Below are 17936 nucleotides of genomic sequence, written 5' to 3'. Positions count from 1 at the left end.
ATAAGAGGTCTCCTATGTACTTGTGAGTTTATAATTATATCTAGGCCTTCTGAGTGCACCCAAAGGCATGAATAAAATCCTTGTCTCTAGAGTTGGGTATCAAAATCCACAATTCCAATAAGTGGGTAATCTTTTGAAAACAGAAAGTTGATTCCTCTTATCGGGTCCTACTAACGCATTTTATGCTTCAAATACCAGGCCGCAATTAATGCAAAATACATCTGTCAGGAGGCACATTTTCCTGGACTGGTTTGAGAAAATGAAATGACAAAGTGCAAAGTGTCGAAAGTTGATGTGTTGCAAAGGAGGCTTTACGTCCAACACAGTAAAACATCTTAAGCACCAGCGTGACATTGAGTTTCAGTACTGCGCCTTGTTGGGCCCACTGCGGTCTCCTAGGCCAAATGCTGCTTTATCGAGCTCCACAGTGCTAGTAATGAAGGGAAAACTAACCAGAGAGGAAAAAAAGAGGAGTCACAGAGCAGTGAATTTGTAGTAAAAGGGCTACAGCCTTTCTCAGTTATCATGTCACCATCCTTTAGGCAGAGTTTTTTTTTAAAAAGTTAGCATGATAGTTTTCTTGTACAGTATTACTAAGTATTACTAAGAGAGTTGATTAATGTTCTGTTTCTCTGAAACCTTGTGTACTTTACTGGAATTTTAAAGTCTGTTCCAGACATAGAAATTTTCTTTAACTTTTAGCTGCCATTTATCAAAATGTTATAATTCCCCATGGTTCTGTATTGTCGTTATGGTTACTTGATTGCTCTGGACCATTTTAATAAAAGCTGCCTGTTTTTTCAGTTCATTATAGGTCATGGAAATTCAGCTTTTTTAGTCAGTGAAAAGTAAGGAAATTTGACTTTGACAGAGTGAGGACCCTGTTAATTAATTTAAGTGGCAAATCTTAATTAGCTAAGTAGCAAATCTCTGATCATAATTCATTTACATATTATCTGCAGATCCACCAAATTAGTTGATTGGCTTGTGCTCATTGATGATTCAGTGTAAACCCTTAATAATAAATACTATTAGGTTTCATAACTAAGAGGACAAGGAAGTATTCAAAGCAAGTCAGACTTGGGAAAGATTTAGAGAAAAGCACAAAAAAAATTTGTTGTTGATCATTCCTGTGTGCACCATCTACTCCATAATTGTCACACCTTCTGTCACACCTCCCGCCACTCCAGCCTACCACTGTTCTGCATCAACGGCCTTCTAACCAACAGCACCTGTTCTCTATTTGTTGTATTTAAGAATGTCTTGGATTTTCTTGTGTGAGGCAGTTTCAGACATTTTTCTGTTTTTCTTATAGGTCAGTTTTCGTATGTGATGTTTCTTGACCCATCTTTTGAAATTAACCTCATGTTTAATGAGCTTGAGTATTATGCCACTGTAATTTATTATGATTTAAAGTACTGGTGCTTGTGAATTTGATGGTTTGCAGCAATACCTGTGAAGAGATATTCGAGAAATGGAAGAAGAGATATTCAAGAAATTGCTCATATCAAGCAGTGTATAGCAAGGATTAATCCATTGCTTAAATATCACCACCTAGAGTTTGCAACAAATAGTGCAGCATGAACAAAGCAAAATGTGCTGTATTCAGACAAAGACAAAAATAGAAATACCCTGAAATACCCAAAGATCCACTGAATCCCAAAGAGTCTGTGGCATGAGAGTATTTTTGTTGGACATACATTAATTGCACATAAAGTATACTAAAGTCCATTCCATTTAATAAAGGTGCTATATAAATAAATGGGTTTTTTTCATTTTAAAATTTGGATTTTTACATTTTTTTTAGTAATCTGATTGCAATCTAGGTATTATCATAAGTAATCTAATATCAGCAACAGTTCAGTAACAGAGAGAGCAAAGAAAGTTGCTGAGATAAAGAGACAGACAGAGAGAGCTCCTCCATCACCTCAACCAAATAAGTTTAAAACACGTTCCTGTGACCGACCCTGGGCAGTGCCAAAATGAGCTTCTGCAAAGGTACAAAAAAAAACAAAAAAAAAAACGTGTTCACAGTGTTACAAACCCCAGGAACCACACTCAGCCCTGCACTGCCACGCCCACTCGCACACACCCCTGATCTGATTCACCAGATTATTAACACACACCTGATCCTTATCCTCCTCATTACTGCCCCCCAACTTAAGCTTCCCTCCCTCGCGTTCACATCGTGAAGTATTGCCAAGTCTGAAAACAGCCGGACCACAACTAACTGACAGCAGGACCACCTCCACCAGCTCAGATTAGCCCATCCTGCCATACATCCAGGAGTCCCTGCTTTCTTCCACCAACAGCGACTTGGACACCAGCAGTCCAATTATGGATGCATTCAGCAGACACATCCAGTCTTTGGGGGACCTAATCTCAAAATCAGAAGACAAAGAACATACCAGACATTTTACTTTGTGGCATGACTTATGGTCGGAATCCAGTCAGCCAACTACACTACAACTGTCCACTCAAACCTAAACAATGAGTGATTTCTCAACACCAAACACTTCTCCTATACAAGATTCTCTAACTTTATCATATTACAATGAGCCCATTCAATAATCAGAGCTGGTGCAGATTGACTGTTGACAGATCAAAGTTCTTATCTGGCATGAGTGTCGACAAGGTCCCTTCAGTTTTCACACAGAGTACCATGTACCAGTCCTGGAATTAAATCCCATGAAATCTCTTCCAGTTCTGTCAGGTGAAGTGACAAGGATGGAGGCAACATTACTCCATGACAAAGGCCTATATGAAATTGCCACTGATGCCACAGTTCCTAGAATAAGAAAATTATAAGAGTGATATTAGAGCAAGAGCCTCTCCAGAAAGTTAGTCCACCTCAGAAGAAGCAATCCAAAGCAAGAATGACCATCTTAACAAACCACTTGATGGCCCTTTGTGATCTTCAGAGGGCTGGTTCACAGGACACTGTTTGCTCAGATGACAATAAAAACAATCAACCCTGAAAGCCTGTTCAGAATCACAAAGTGGTATGTTAGAGCAAAAAAACTCCACTTTTAATAGTTGTAAATGGAACATGGTGTGAGTTAAACCCAAATCCTAATATATACTTTTCCATTGCTGTAGACTGATGGAGGATTAGCCTGATGAGGAGGACAGGGATCTGTATTGCATCTATATATGTATCTATTGCATCAGTATAAGGACATATCCACCTCCAACCCTCTCCTGTCCCCCTGTCAGTGCTCTGGTTCTTTACAGTACAGACCAAAGTCAGGTCAGTGGGAATACCACAAACACTAAATAGCCTTAAGGCCATAAAAAATGGGGCATATGGCATATATTTGTTTTTTCTGCCTATGGTTGGTGTTGGTTTATATGTGTTCTATCTGTGGGATTTGTTTAGATACACATGTACAATCTATGCAGGTGCAGGTGCTGAGTTATCCGTGCTATAGATTTGTGAGCTTTGTAAGAAGAGTTTGACACTAGATTTGGATGACTTTGATATTGAGAAATACCACCAACACAGGCAGTTTGAGGTAAACAAAATTCATTAAACATTGGGGTGGTGCTGTGTGCCCGTAAAGATTTTCATTTCTGATGGAACAGACTGATGTCATACCACCACCAACATATTTTTGTTGTGCCTTTCTATTGTCTGTAATAGATTTCTTTCTTGTTCTCTCTCTTACTGAGCAGGACATTCTGGGGATGTTTCTGTTGCTGCAGAGGATTTATGAGCTATTCCACATCATAAGGGTAAGTCCTGTCACCCATTCACAATTAATGCATGCTGCATAATACAAAGACCACTAAATGTACCAACTTTTGGCCTCCAATATATTCTTCAAAGGTCTTTTAGGATTAAAACATTTTCCAGATCTTTCGTGATCTAAATTACAAAAATGCACATCTAACAGTATAAACAATCAAGTTTAAATACACTTCTCTTTTCTCATTACTCTACTCTCAGGCTTCACGGCTGAGGACTGGACCTATTGCACTGAGACCCAGAGTCAGAAGGGCAGACCAGGACGGACTAACCATGTCAACTGAATTGACAATTGTCCTCCACTAGTGACTTCCTGTCTGAGGGTCCACCCATTACAAATTACCTAGTAATTTATTTTGATTCATGCCATATTATAATAAAAGAATCAAAGCATAAAGCCTTTGAATGAACACAAATGAAATCTAGACATTTTATGCAGTGCAGAAAATGAAAGATACATACAGTTATTTTCCTCGATCATATATTTAGGATATTGACTCTGATTTTCAAACTTTTTCACTTTCTGAACGCCTCAATTGTCATCTATGTAAATTCTATATATCATTTTTATTTAATTTAAGAAAGTGAACTCCAAATAAAAATGAAACATTACACTTGTCATCCCATCATAACTTCTACCTAGGTCTGTGGTTCTACTTTACACAATTCTAAGGCATTCAGAATCATTTTTCATTTATGTATTTATATTACCAGGCATGTTCTATTATGGTGATTTGCTCTCTGTAATGTGCATAAGAGTCACATGAGCAAAGTCCATGATGCTCTTTGCCGAAATACCAGTAATCAGAGTGAGCTCGTCAACAACCTGTGGAACAAACCAGCATAAGCATAGTGCATTATAACTTTAACTTGGTAGTCCATTTGAGTCAATGAGATAACACTTTATTTGAGTGTAATATTCCTCTTGGATGCTGTGTGTGTATCCAAAAGATATATATTTTAGAATCCTCAACTGAGGCCTGCTGAAGGTTTTTACTGCTCAGTCGGTGTGGAAATGATAATCCACACCTAGAATTCTTCCATTCCCATTTGATTTCCCTCATTCCAAAGCCATATAGAGCCGCTCCCCACCCACCTTTGCAGCAGTGACCTACATTCTTCTTTGAAGGCTTTCCCCAAGATTTTGGAATGTGTCTGTGAGAATTTGTACACATTCAATCCAACGCACATTTGTGATGTCAAGTTCTGATGTGGAACAAGAAGCCCTGGCTTGCAGCCTATGTTCCAATTAAGCCCAAATGAGTTTTACTAGGCTTCCGATCAGGGCCCTGTGCTGGATTCACTCACCACAAACTTGTTAAACCATAGGAGCACAGTCATGCTGGAATGGGAAAGGGCCTTCCCTAAACTGTTGCAATAAAATTGTAAGCAATAATTTATATTGTAAGTATTAATTTAAAATATCTTTGCATACTACAGCATTAACATCACCCTTCACTGGAACTAGCCCAAACCCCAAAAAGCAGTCCCAGAACATTATTCCTCCTCCACTAAAGTTTAGTGTTGGCACTATGCCTTCTGGTAGGTATTCTCCAAACCCAGATGCATCCATCACACCACCAGATAGTGTGATTCATTACTTCAGAGAACACATTTCCATTGCTCCACTGAGTCCAGTTCTTTACACCACTCCAGCTGACGTTTACATTGTGCATAGTGATTTCAAGCTTGTGTGAAACTGCTCAGCCATGGAAACCCCTTTTATGAAGCTCCCAATATATAGTTATTCATGTTGCTCCCAGAGGCTGTCGAGAACTCTGTGGTGAGTGATGCAATGGAAGATATGTGATTTTTACATGGTGAGCACTTCTACACTTGCCGGCCCTACTCTGTGAATTTGTGTGATCTACCAGTTTATGGCTGAGATGTTGTTAGTCCTATACATTTCCATTTCACTATATAATTCCATTTCACTTATACTTAACCGGAGCAGATTTATTAGGACATAAATTTCACAAACTGGCATGTGGCAATGGTGGCATCTTAAGACAATACCACATTTAAAGTCACTAAGCTTCAGTACAATGCTTTCTACAATTATATTTATGTTAGTCTATAGAGATTGCATGACTGTGCAATTTATACACCAAAACACCTAAACTCAAATCACCCAAACGTAATAATTAGGAGGAGTGTACACATACTTTTGGACATAGTGTGCATGAAACTAGCTGAAAATTGACATTGACAAGCATTAAGAGAAAACCTCTTTCCATTCCTTTTAGGTTTAGATACAGTACAGCTTTGGGTTGAACATACAGCAAGATACAATAGTGCCCCATGTTTTTGCTGGGGTTCTCTCCAAAATTGGTAATTATGTATCTTAACAGAATAATTGATTTACAGAATTTACATGATATTAATCTCTTGGTTACACAGAATACAGTCTTTATATAGTGAAGTTACCTTTTTCCAAGCAAATGTTTGGTAGATGAAAGCAGCAACAGTGATAACGCCAACCCCTAACAGCATGTAGTCCTCAGTCACTGACACAAACTGTGCTCTGATACAAATGAAAGAATTACAATGAAAAAGTTTTTCTGAGGTGCTAAACTACATTGGACAAGCCATTGGTGCATGCTGTCAATTTCAAATACATATGAGCAAACATTTTTGCCCAGCAGTGAACACTTTTCTCATTGCTTGCACATCAGTCTCCATTCCTAATTGACTATTTGCAAAACAGTAGACATAGTGATCATTTGCTAACACAAATCAAATTAAAGTGTCTGATCAAACAAATAACAACACAATAACTGCAGCTGCTAATTACTGATCCCAAAACACTTCCTCAAATTGGGCTCAACTTGAAATGCTTAACCACCACCTGCAAATCTAACTCTCAACCAATCAACAGTGTACTATTGCTCAACAGCAAATATTCTGCAGTCATATGAGACAATGTCCAATTCCATCACACATCTGCAGTGAGGGACTGATTTAGAGCTGATCCACACATGTCTGTTGAATTTCTAAGTCCATACTCCGTTATTCAATTCTATTGAGGAATTCTTTGCTGCCTGGAGATGGGAAGTATATGACCACCATCCCTATTACCAAATGCCACTTTTAGATACTAAGCTTGAGACATGTAGGGTAATCATAGTATCAGACTGCCAGGGCTGGATCAGGCATGCCTGGAGATTTTTCCTATGCTGCATTGCCAGGAAAAAATTTTTTTTGCAGTGTTAATGAACACATATGGTCCAATATCAGGGACAAGATAGATCAGGCAGAGTAAAGCAAATGGCAAACTTTTTCTTGTATTTTGTATCATATTACAGACTTTTTTGGTTGCTTGATATTTTGTGTTTGAACTTGTATTACAGTGCTATATTGTATGCCTAATAAAATTACTGTACTTACAATGAAAATGTGTTTCTCATGCTTGTGTTTTTTTGGACCATCTGTGTCATGGTTGGCCCCTCCCTTTTGTTCTGGTTTCTATGGCTTCCTGCCTCATGCCTTTGTTTTGATTTACTTCCTTGATTTTGTTGAGTTCTCCACCCCTGTTTAGTTTCACCTGCGTTTTGTTTTGTTCTCGTTAACCTATGTATTTAATCCCCATGTTTGCCTCAGTGTTTCGCGTGTCATTGTTGTTCGATGTCTGGTCCTGTTGTACTGTTTCCACCTAGTTTGTGTTTTCTCTGCCTGATTATTGTTTCGTGTTTTTCACCTTGTTCTGTTTCTTTGTTCACCCTGTTTCATTTTCATTGCCATATCTGTTCTTTTTTGTGGATCTGCCTGTCTCCGTGTTTCGACCCTGGACCGTTCTATCGACTCTGATTCTGGATTTGCACATAATAAGTCTCACTCTTCTTGGCATTTGTGTCCGCCTCATGTTCACTTCATGTTACAGAATGACCAGTAAAAAACTAGGCTTAGGAAATGTAAACTTTGGAGGGAATTTTTGCTTTGTTAACCTTTGTGTGTCAGGGTCTAATAACCATCCTGATCCAGTGTTTTTTTTTCTCACCAGAAAATAAATCTTTTAGCCATAGTTGGCCAAAGCCACCAACTCATTGTAAACACTCTCTGATTGCTCTTCCATCTGATCCTGTTCCTCATATAGCCAGACTGTTGCCACGAAGTAGCCTTACCAAGACTGAGCTACCTAGGTATTCTACAGACTCCACTTTTTTATCAGATCAGTCAGACCTGCTCCCTGAACCTCCAGACCCATTAAAACTTCATCCAGTTCCCAGCACGGAAGACGCCACCCAGCCTATTCCAGTTCCCATTGTGGAAGACGCTGCCCAGCCTGTTTCAGTTCCCAGCGTGGATGACACGGCTCTCAGCAGTGAGTCTATTCTGGTCCCCAGCATTGAGGACACAATCCAACCCATTCCTGATGCCGCACCCAGTGGCGAGACTATGGCTCTTGGGGTCATCATGTTGGCCTCTCAGCCAGTCACAGTGGCTTTCCCGCCAGCCGCCCTGTCTCCATGGCCTTCTTGCCAGTACTTAGCCCCTTCCAGACTCTGGCGTAGAAGATGCTAGTTAGCACATTACTGTCTCTGGCGTGGAGTACACCAGCTAGCCTAATCCTGTCACTGTAGTGAAAGATGCCACCCAAGTTTTTGTATCCACACCCAGAGGTACACCCGTGCCTACTGCAGCCGCAGCTGCACCTCCGGATCTGCCAGACCTGCCACAAGCTGGGTGTACTTCAGGTCTATCAGCCTCCCAACCTGTATATCTGGTGGCTCTGCCACACAACTCTCCAGTATCATCAAGGGACATTACAGAGTAGTTCCTGAGACCACATCCTGTGACTCGCATAGGACTCCTATGACTCTGCCCCGTGACAGGTCAGTGGCCGTGTTACGCATCTCTCCTGTGTTTCCAGGGCCCATCACATTGGTCTTCCAGCATCCAATGATTGAATCATCAGCCTGCAGGCCTGTCCCATTGACTTTATCAGTGTCTAGGCCTGTTCCTGTGTTGACCTCATTGGCCTCTGCTCCTATGTGTCTTGTTCCTGTACTTCTTGCTCCTGTTCCTGGCTTTGGGTTGGTCTCTGTTTCAGTTTCAGTTATTGTTACCAATATGTTTCTTTGTCTAATGGAGTTAAAATATCTGTAACTGTTCAAGTATTAGTGCCCATGCCTGTTACCTTTTTTGTTCCTGTGCCCATATCTGTTGTACTTCAGATCTTCACTTCTGTTTTTGCCTCTGTGCCTATTCCTAGTTTCATTATTGTCCATGCATCTGGTCCCAGTGTTTCTTGTCTTGCTTCAGTTCCTGCACCTGATTCCAGTCCTCGCTCTCTTAAACCCCTGTGTTTGTAGTGTGTTTGTCAGTTATTGTTTCTGTGTTTTATTTGTATTGCGGTGCCCTTTATCTGCACTGTTCACTAGTCTGTTTTACATGCATGCTATAATGTTTATTGTTTGTGTTTGTTGTCTGTGTTTCACTTTTGTTTTCAATAAATGTTTGTGTGTGTTGAGACTCACTGCTGCATCCTGTGCCTTGCCCTGTTGCACTCGGACCGTCGCATGTTTTGTAGGTATCAGATTATTAGCTAGTTGTTCCTGGTTCATAGTGTTCAAAGTTCATTGTGTACAGTCTTCCTTGTTTTAATATTGTTCAAAGGTTTTTCTGTATCCTGTGTTTATGCTTTATTCTAGTTCTGCTCCATTCCTGGTTATCTCCTTTCAGTTTATGATTTTAGCTCATGCATGTATTACAGTCCCATGTAATTATAATCCCCAGTCCTTCTTAAATTCTAATCCTTTTTGTACTTCTGTTGTTTTCTGTTCCGTTTAGTTTCCTTATTTACTTATAATAATTTTGCATATAATTTATATATATATATATATATATATATATATATATATATATATATATATATATATATATATATATAAATATAAATTTTTGGTACTTTCATATTTGTTTATTAAACTCACTTCTTGTTCTGCTGTATACATTTCATGGCTTTTTCTCATATGTTTGATTTTGATTACATGTACTCTCTCATTAGAGGTGATAGCACTTCACACGTGTTTTTCTTCTGCTATGCCTACGTTACAATGTATACTGATGATTTTAGTGTAACTGTAATGAGTCATAGTAGATTACATTAAATGTCCTTTAGCATTATACACCACAATAAGAAACATCCATAGCACTTTAGAATCATTCAGACTGTGATCTGTATCATTGAGACAGTTTTTGTATGTGCTTGTATGTGTTTAATGTTGAACTGCTGTGTGTTACTGTTTGGGTGAGTGACAGTTTTGCAACATGTTTTGATTGAAGTAGAGAATTTTGCAGTATTTTTGCAATATATGGTATTGTTTTGTAGACTTTGTTGGCTTGTTAGAGAATGTGGTTACTGTCAGGACCAATGAGGATAAGTGGATTAGAAACTGTAATAACTGCATTGTAATTATCAGTTATGCTACTGAAAAGTACAACACAACTGTGATTAGAAACATAGTGGTGAACAGAGTGGATTAATTCAGCAATCCATGGATTATCTATTAGCATTCTTTGTCTCCTTTACACACACTTACACACACACATACAGATTCTGTAGGCACCTTTGAGCTGAGGAAAGGCCGAGATGTCCGGTAGCAGCCATGAGTAGTGAGTGGTAGATAGCATCCCTCTGTAGGTAGATAAACTGAAGAACATACTTACACAGGTGGTGCAGGTGTGCGACAGGGGCAGTCGGGTCATTATGGCCTATAATAAACACACAAGGCCAAATAATGCACACCTGTATATTTAAACTGACCTGACTATTATGAGCTTGTAAGGAAATGTTGCTAGATGTCTTACCAAGAACATCCAGAAGAGTCTCCACATATGACAGAGGATTTGGTACACTCAGTTTGAAGTCTAAAGTTTTCAAGATGAGCAGCTCTGACTCTATTAATTTTTCTCTGGCACAGTTGCTACCGACTGACTGAAGATATCTTGATGCAGAGTTGTTGTCAATGACCTGTTTTTGACATTGCACTTCTCTTTAATGGGATTACCACAACTTTACAACAGATTACCATTTCACTGCGTGTTGTACTGTGTATGACTATGTATGTGACAAATAAACCGAACTTGAACTTGATTATATTCTTAACTGGTCTCAAACTCTTACACTGGAATGTAAAGATAGTTTGCTGGCTATCTGCACACTAGAAAGGATGAAGATGTAGAACTTTTCACTCAGACTCTGAAAGAGTAAGTCTTCATATTTTTCTGTACTCCTACATGAGACACCTTCACAGACTTCACTCTTCTGGCTGGAGAATAAATTGGCGATATGTTTGACCATAAACCTGGGGTAAGAATATCAGAATTAAAATCTGAATTGTTCACTATGACAAAACTTAACAATGAAATATCCTCATATAATCAGTTCTCTGACTTGCCTCTCCAGTATTTCAATGGCATGATAACCTACTAATGGGTCTAGTCCCTGTTCCTCACAAATAAGAAATGTCTGTTCTGTGAAATTAAATAACCGCAGACAGATTAAGAGACAAAAGAAAAATAATCGTTACAACAGAGTTTTTCAGTTGAACTTTGTGATTTTAGGTTGGAGTAAGAAAACTTAAAGATAGTCATCTTCATTTGTATCAATAGTTGATCAATAAAATGGCTTTAAAAATCAGTAGGGTATCCTAAATATATCAAAATTAAGTAAAGTTTACTTACCCACTACTCTTTTGTCCTTAAACTTCCCACAAACACTTGATACGTTCTCTAAATGTAATTTGTTTTTATTGTTAAGAATGGTTAGAAAGTCTGACAAATTTTCAAATGAAGCTTCGCCGAATCTTAGCATCTTTCGACTGTTTGGTAAAAATAATGTCAGCCACGGTATGGTTATATATACGAGGTTGTTCACAATTTTATTAATGTATATCCACGAAAAGTACATTTAAATACGGAGTACACCGTTAGATTTTAGGTCATAACGGTTTTGAAGACTATAAGGTGTTCCTCAGCAACACACTAGATGGCGGCGTAACTGTTGCGAATTTGACGTTTCTGACTCTCCGCCTTCGAGCGTACAGTCGTGAAACTGCGGCTGCGCGGTGCACGTGACTGGCACAAACAAGATAATAATATGGATCGACCTCAAAACGTTTAAGTTCTTATTTAAGCCGAGCTTCACGTAGTATATAACACTGCGGCAACGTAAGGCGTGTGGAAGCATGGCTGACAAGGAAGGTAATAAATTTGGACCTGAGAATGAATTTGCCAAGAGGATAGATCCTACAAAAGAGAAATTGACGCAGGAACAGATTAAGTATATCCGTCAAGCGGAGCTGGCTCAGTGGAAGAAGAAAAGCCAGAAGCTTCGTGGTCGGAACATTTTAACTGGACTCGCCATTGGAGCCATAGTGATGGGAATATGTATCCTCCTCAGCAAGGTTATTTGGGCTAACGCTAGCTAGCTATAGACCTGGTCCACATGCATTTAATGTAGCGCGCTATCCTAGCTAATATGCTTACATATTCCTCAGGTAGGTTAGCTATATGTAAAGTGAGGACATGAACAGCTGTCGATATAGCTAGCCAACTATATCGGTGGGAAAAAATATTCAAGGGCAACGTACATTGATTTGGTGAACATAATATGGTTTGCTTTATGGTTAGCCATGTAGCCGGCTACCCCTCCTAGCGAGCTAACTAGAGTAAACACATTTGTGAAAACGCCGATTTCGTGGGCCAGCATAGTGTTTGAATTAGAGGCTGGACTGAGATCATGTGTTTTCCTATTAGCCTTGACTGTCTTAACAGATGGGTACACATTCTACTCTGTATCCCAAGACAGGATCATGGATGAAATAGACCAGGAAGCAAAAGTGGCAGCTAGGATGCGTGGGGCAAAGACTGGAGCGAATTGAACCTGAACTGGCGTCGGAAGGCTGTGGTGTCTTTGGAGCAAGAGGTGGTTTGCACAGACTCCAAAAGGGGACAAACCTATTGATCACTTATTGCCTGCTAGGTCCCGACCAAGAAATGTGGAAGCCATGTGAACCCATGTCTTCTCCCGCGCGAGGCACACCATAGCCAGAGAAACACACGGGGGCAGTGCTGCAGCAAATATTGCTAGTGGAAAATAAAATTACATATACATTGAGTTTTGTAGGGTTTTTGATACGTGGGGAAAGAAGCATGAGATTAAAATGTCAGTCACGCTGTAAATATTTGTTGTAGTAACGTAATAAATGATAAGCGTAATAATAACAAATGGTGGGGTCTTGTAGTTTCTGTAGTAACGTAATAAATGATAAGCGTAATAATAACAAATGGTGGGGTCTTGTAGTTTCTTCGTACTTCATATACATTATATAACCATATATATAATATATGCGACAAATACATTTTTCCCCAAGTTTATTGTACAAACTCAATTTGAAGCCTGGTACATGTATAAAAAGGGAAAGGCACGCCATGGTAGTATAGCAGCTTTGCGCAGAAAGCATCACATTCACTAAAATGGCTTAATCACATTTTTCTCAATCTTATATATCCTATTTGTATCTGTCAAATGCAATGTGCATATTTAGGCAAAATAAAGTAGTTTGCAGCTTGTGACTAATTCTGTTTTAAAGGATTTCTGATTTATTTTGAACAATGTTAAAATGCTAAATCAAACCAACATATTGAAAGGTAACCCCTTTCCCCTAAGCCTTTTCATTTAGTATATCTTTGAAATAAACATAAGTCAGCATTTACCAGTCAAAATGGGTATTTTGTGAAAAGGTTTTGCTATATACAATAAACAATACATATTTCTTTACATATTAAGTTCTATCTTCCAAAGTAATACGGATGTTCAAACAAAAGTGCAGCAAAAAAATACAAAATAAATATTGCAGGAGCTGAATGTAATCAGAACGCTTCTCGGACTGTGTGTTGCATTTAACAACATTTGGTTTCCTTAGGTATTACCGTAAAGTTTGTAGAATTGTCTGCAATTTTTATTTAAAATAACCAGATGATTTTGTTGAAGTGCTGTGTGCTTTTTAAATGCATTCATAGTATCAGTAAAAGTTAACTTGGCAACTTTAGTAATGGTGTTTGTCAGTTAATAACCTATATATGCCTCTATAATATAAAACAAAAGGCATATTCAACTAGTGAAACAATGCAAAGACAATCTTACACAAGCAAAGAGAAGACTATAACTGCAACAAATGCATCACAGCTTCAAATCTCAAAAAATGGCTTAATATAATGGTTGCATATTGTTCAATTTAATTCACACATTGCACTTTCAAAATGTACATATTAGACAGCTCATTATCTCCAGTTCTCCAGCTTCTATTCACATTAACCATATGGGAAAAATAAAATACACATCCAAAACCCACCCAACAAAAATAATTTTATATAAGCAGTACAGTATGTCAGACAAGAGGTTAATATTTTTTTGTTGCTGTCTTTGACAGATCTATTCAGTTGTACAATACTTTCTACAGCAAAATGTCAGGGACAGAAATACAATGTCTATTAGATGTTTGTTTTTATCTCTCTCTCACTCTTCCCTTTCCTCTCTCTCTCACATACACAGAAAACACATGCCTGTTCAGCAGGTCTAACAGCTGCATATACAGGCAGTTTATTTTCAAAAGTGCAAAGGACATGGCCAAGACTGGGAGTCACTAATGATCCACTGGTGAGCCATCAGAGAGAACTAACAAATCATTTTCATGTCACTAAGCTCACCAACTTCACCAATAGCATTGTCACAACAGCAGGGTTCAGGGTGGCAGTGGTGGAATTCAAGTACATTACACTTGTTCCAACCCCAACAGAGGCATCTATTTTAAAGCAAGGACAAAGAATTGGTCTATATTTCATACACTGGGATTCATACATTGTGCTCAGGTGGCAACGTAGTCTAATGTGAACAGCAAAGAATGAATGAAAGCCAACGCAAGATTATTTTTAATATGTTTTAACAGTCAACTAAGGAATTGATCTTTAGTTGGGTTACAAACTAGAGGCTCTGGGGGCACTCATAGCATGAGTAGAGGCAGTAATGTGGCATTACCACGGTGACCGTCTGAACAGGAAGTGCCACTGACACTTGCTCTTCTACGAGCAGAGAAGGTCTCTTTGTCTATTGCAAGGTCTGCCTGTGTAAAGTCTTCTTTCTTCAGTAGGATGTGGGAGTGAACAGTAGATGATGGCTGGATGAGGTAGTCTAAACTAGTTCTGCCAACAGGCTTGGATATGTATTTTACTATGAAAGGAGAGAGGAGAAAAAGAAGCTATTCAGAACTGACTGCATGAATGAGTCACATCAAATTCAAGAGTGATCAGCAAGTAAATGTATTAGGCTGCTGAGTAAAAATACTGAAAACACAGATATTTATACCCTTATGTCTTTGAAGTAATTTTTCAAGACACTAACACTTGGTAAACAAGGGCACACATGTATTGTAATTGCCCGCATATACATCTTCAAGTTAAAATTTGGAAGAAAACATCCTACTTGGACTTGTGTCAGGGGAATTAGCTACAAAGAGAACTAAATAGCATGTAATATAAGCAAATATGATTTAAGTGGGGCATACCATTCTGGTGAGGTCAGGGGCAAAGGTTACCCCTTTAGGAGGTCGTTCCTGTGAACTGCTGCTGCTACTGCTGCTCCCACTCAGAGAATTCTTCCTTATGATCCCTGTGGACCAAACACAGCAGTAATTTGCTTCAGATCTTTCGAATGAATATTCCTGCTGTTTCACTTTTCTCTTTCAGTAAAGGGTACAATCCATGTCAAAGGAATTTTGTGAGAAAGGCAGGGACCAGACAGTTCTCAGTATGTTTTCATGGGAACCTGACATCTGATTAAATTTCTCACATCGTATCTCTAGAGTACTGTAATAATACTGTAGTTATGTATGTCATCATTCAAATTTTCAATGGACATGTGGGTGCAGTCTGTGTATAGTGATGATGAAATGAGAGATTTTAATATTCATAATTCAAAAGTTGTCAAGATGGAGCTGGAGAAATATTTTTGGGAGAGGCCACTAATCTATGGGTGTAACAAAAAGGATGTAGTACAGTATGACGTAAGCACAGAGGAAAACAGCCCTCAGCAGAAACTGTCAAATGGTGGCATTCCAATCAAATTTATGAATAACTACACAGCCTTCAGTAGATGTCCAAGCAATTATTTAAATCAGTTTTTAATCTAACAGAATTTCAATACACCTAATAGAAATGTAAGAAAGTTGAACCTGAAATGAACTTAAAATGTAGATACTGATTCTACATGGGTGTGAATGGGGTTTCTTCTACACCAAGTTATACCTGTTACGGGGAGAATATCCAATCTCTGCAGGCTGTTGCGACGAGAGGAAGGGAAAGCTCCTCCTTTGGAGAGACGACGCTGCCGGCTGGATAGCATTGCTGCTGGAGACACGATACATGGTGGAGGAATCTTCCCCATGCGCTTGTAGAGCTCCTCTATCTCTCGCTTCTGCACTGCTTGCAGAGTCTGAACTTCACAGAGGTGCCTGGAAGGGAGAGAGAGCACAATGCTTCTTTTATATATTGTAAATAGACCAGTTTGCTGACTTGGGAGCTTCTCATAACAATCAGATGCTTACTTCTCCCTCAGCTCCAGGAGCTCATCCCACATCTCATCATCGTCGCTCTCCAATTCGTCGCTGCTCATGTATGAGGAGGGGCGTGTGTGGCTCTGCCTTGACAGATTGTGGAGTGGGGTGGCATACTGAGGGCTGCCCGTCACTCCATCCCAAAGGCTCCCCTCTGCGTCCATGGCAACAGACAGCCCACTGTCTATGGATGTCCCTGTGAGAGACTGGACAGACTCAGGTTTTTGGCCCCTCTTCCCCATGTGCTGCTGGTCTCCCTGGCCCTCATCATTCTCATCAGGCTCCTGGTTACCACTCGGCTGAACTTCCTCTTTGCTCTCCTCACTCCACATAGTCTTCCTTTCTTGCTGTGGAGGAGATGGCTCATGGAGGTGGGTGACGTCATGAGGAGTCTGCATCGAGACGTTTTCCTGTTGTCCGAATGGCTCGTTTAACTTGTGAGCAACATTCAAGGAGAGGTGCGGGTCTTCAGGAGCGTCTGTGTGGAAATGCTGAGACGTGGTGCAACTTAACAATGTAATTTCATTTCCCTCTGACATTTTTTGCCCCTCAACTGGAGTGTCATGCAAGGAGCAAATGGAAGAGGTGGCCAAGTGTGCTTGTGCTGTTGGTGCATCTGCAGAAACAACAGTTGTGGGTCCAGCATTTGGAGTGGTTTTATTATCAGCATGTGAAGTTGCTGCTGGGAGCTCTTTAGTGGGGGAAACCTGAAAGCGTCCAACTGTGACTATGGACTTTGACTCTGTGAAAGAACAAAAAGGCATGACAAGGAACATTCACTTGACAGAACAAATGTGTCAAAAAGAAAGAAACATACACGCATGCTTATTAAACTAGTAAATAAATGTTGTCTTCTCTGGATTTTACCCAGATCTTTGGATCTGTTATTTTATGACATAAGTGGTAACACACCACAGTAAAATCTGCAACCCATTTTCATTTGCATCAGCTACATCATCTGAATTGGATGCTATGGACTCCGAGCTGGATGTAAACATATGTAAGAAATACGGGTAACAGCTCATGAAAGGCAAAGTCAGTTGTGGGCTGTTTTGGTGTGGTTCGGGCAACATTCACACCTATGGGCTGCATTCCATGGAACATTACAACCAGACATTCTGGTTATGCAACACCTCCAAAGGAACAGCTAATGGACAATAATGTCTTCCAACACCAATGTGGGTGCATTTGCTGTGCCAAGTACAAACAAAGTATACAAAGCTTACTGTGAGCAAGACAGATGAGGACTTAGCTGGTCCCTTAAGTCATAATTAACACTTATTTTGATCTAGTACATAATAAAATCTCCTTATGTAAGGGAAAAAAAGGTTTGCCTGTTAGTGGCTGGGTGTGTGTGTGATTCCATCTTACCAGAGTGAACAGGGTATTCTTTAGGTTCACACACACTAGTGCTGGTCTCTGGTACTGTTGGTGGGGAGTGGGATCTTGGACTAGAAGATGAAGGCTTGAGAGGCACAAGAACAACCTCATCAGTTTTGAATAATGGAAAATGATGCCTCACAATTCATACCATGTATTTCACTAATAGGATATGCATGCATCTGAAACTATAA

At 39.5% G+C, this 17936-nt stretch overlaps 3 protein-coding genes across 3 annotated transcripts in view; 1 reads left to right on the top strand and 2 right to left on the bottom strand.

The window, feature by feature from the left end:
- Positions 1 to 4472: 4472 nt before the first annotated feature.
- cntd1 (cyclin N-terminal domain containing 1) lies at positions 4473 to 11660 on the bottom strand. Its single transcript, XM_027005064.2, has 7 exons — positions 11435 to 11660; positions 11149 to 11224; positions 10875 to 11055; positions 10559 to 10721; positions 10318 to 10462; positions 6176 to 6272; positions 4473 to 4574 (listed from the first exon to the last, which is right to left on the bottom strand). The coding sequence occupies exons 1-7, from the start codon at positions 11658 to 11660 to the stop codon at positions 4473 to 4475; spliced, it is 990 nt and encodes a 329-aa protein (XP_026860865.2).
- Positions 11661 to 11839: 179 nt separating this feature from the next.
- On the top strand, positions 11840 to 13331 carry LOC113574308 (cytochrome c oxidase assembly factor 3 homolog, mitochondrial). The gene is made up of 2 exons (XM_027005126.2): positions 11840 to 12139; positions 12527 to 13331. Exons 1-2 carry the CDS (start codon positions 11938 to 11940, stop codon positions 12631 to 12633), a joined length of 309 nt encoding a protein of 102 aa, XP_026860927.1. The 5' UTR covers positions 11840 to 11937; the 3' UTR covers positions 12634 to 13331.
- A 225-nt stretch (positions 13332 to 13556) lies between these two features.
- Positions 13557 to 17936, bottom strand: part of wnk4a (WNK lysine deficient protein kinase 4a) — a 40479-nt gene continuing 36099 nt past the window's right edge. The window contains exons 17-21 of the mRNA XM_027005125.2: positions 17734 to 17827; positions 16354 to 17104; positions 16055 to 16260; positions 15316 to 15419; positions 13557 to 14981 (exon numbers count right to left, since the gene is read on the bottom strand). Coding sequence (XP_026860926.2) covers positions 14979 to 14981; positions 15316 to 15419; positions 16055 to 16260; positions 16354 to 17104; positions 17734 to 17827 — 1158 coding nt within the window. The 3' untranslated portion in view covers positions 13557 to 14978. The remainder of the gene's footprint in view (positions 14982 to 15315; positions 15420 to 16054; positions 16261 to 16353; positions 17105 to 17733; positions 17828 to 17936) is intronic.

The sequence above is a fragment of the Electrophorus electricus genome, chromosome 14, assembly GCF_013358815.1.
Source record: "Electrophorus electricus isolate fEleEle1 chromosome 14, fEleEle1.pri, whole genome shotgun sequence".
NCBI lineage: Eukaryota > Metazoa > Chordata > Actinopteri > Gymnotiformes > Gymnotidae > Electrophorus > Electrophorus electricus.
This window is presented reverse-complemented; position numbering and strand designations above follow the sequence as displayed.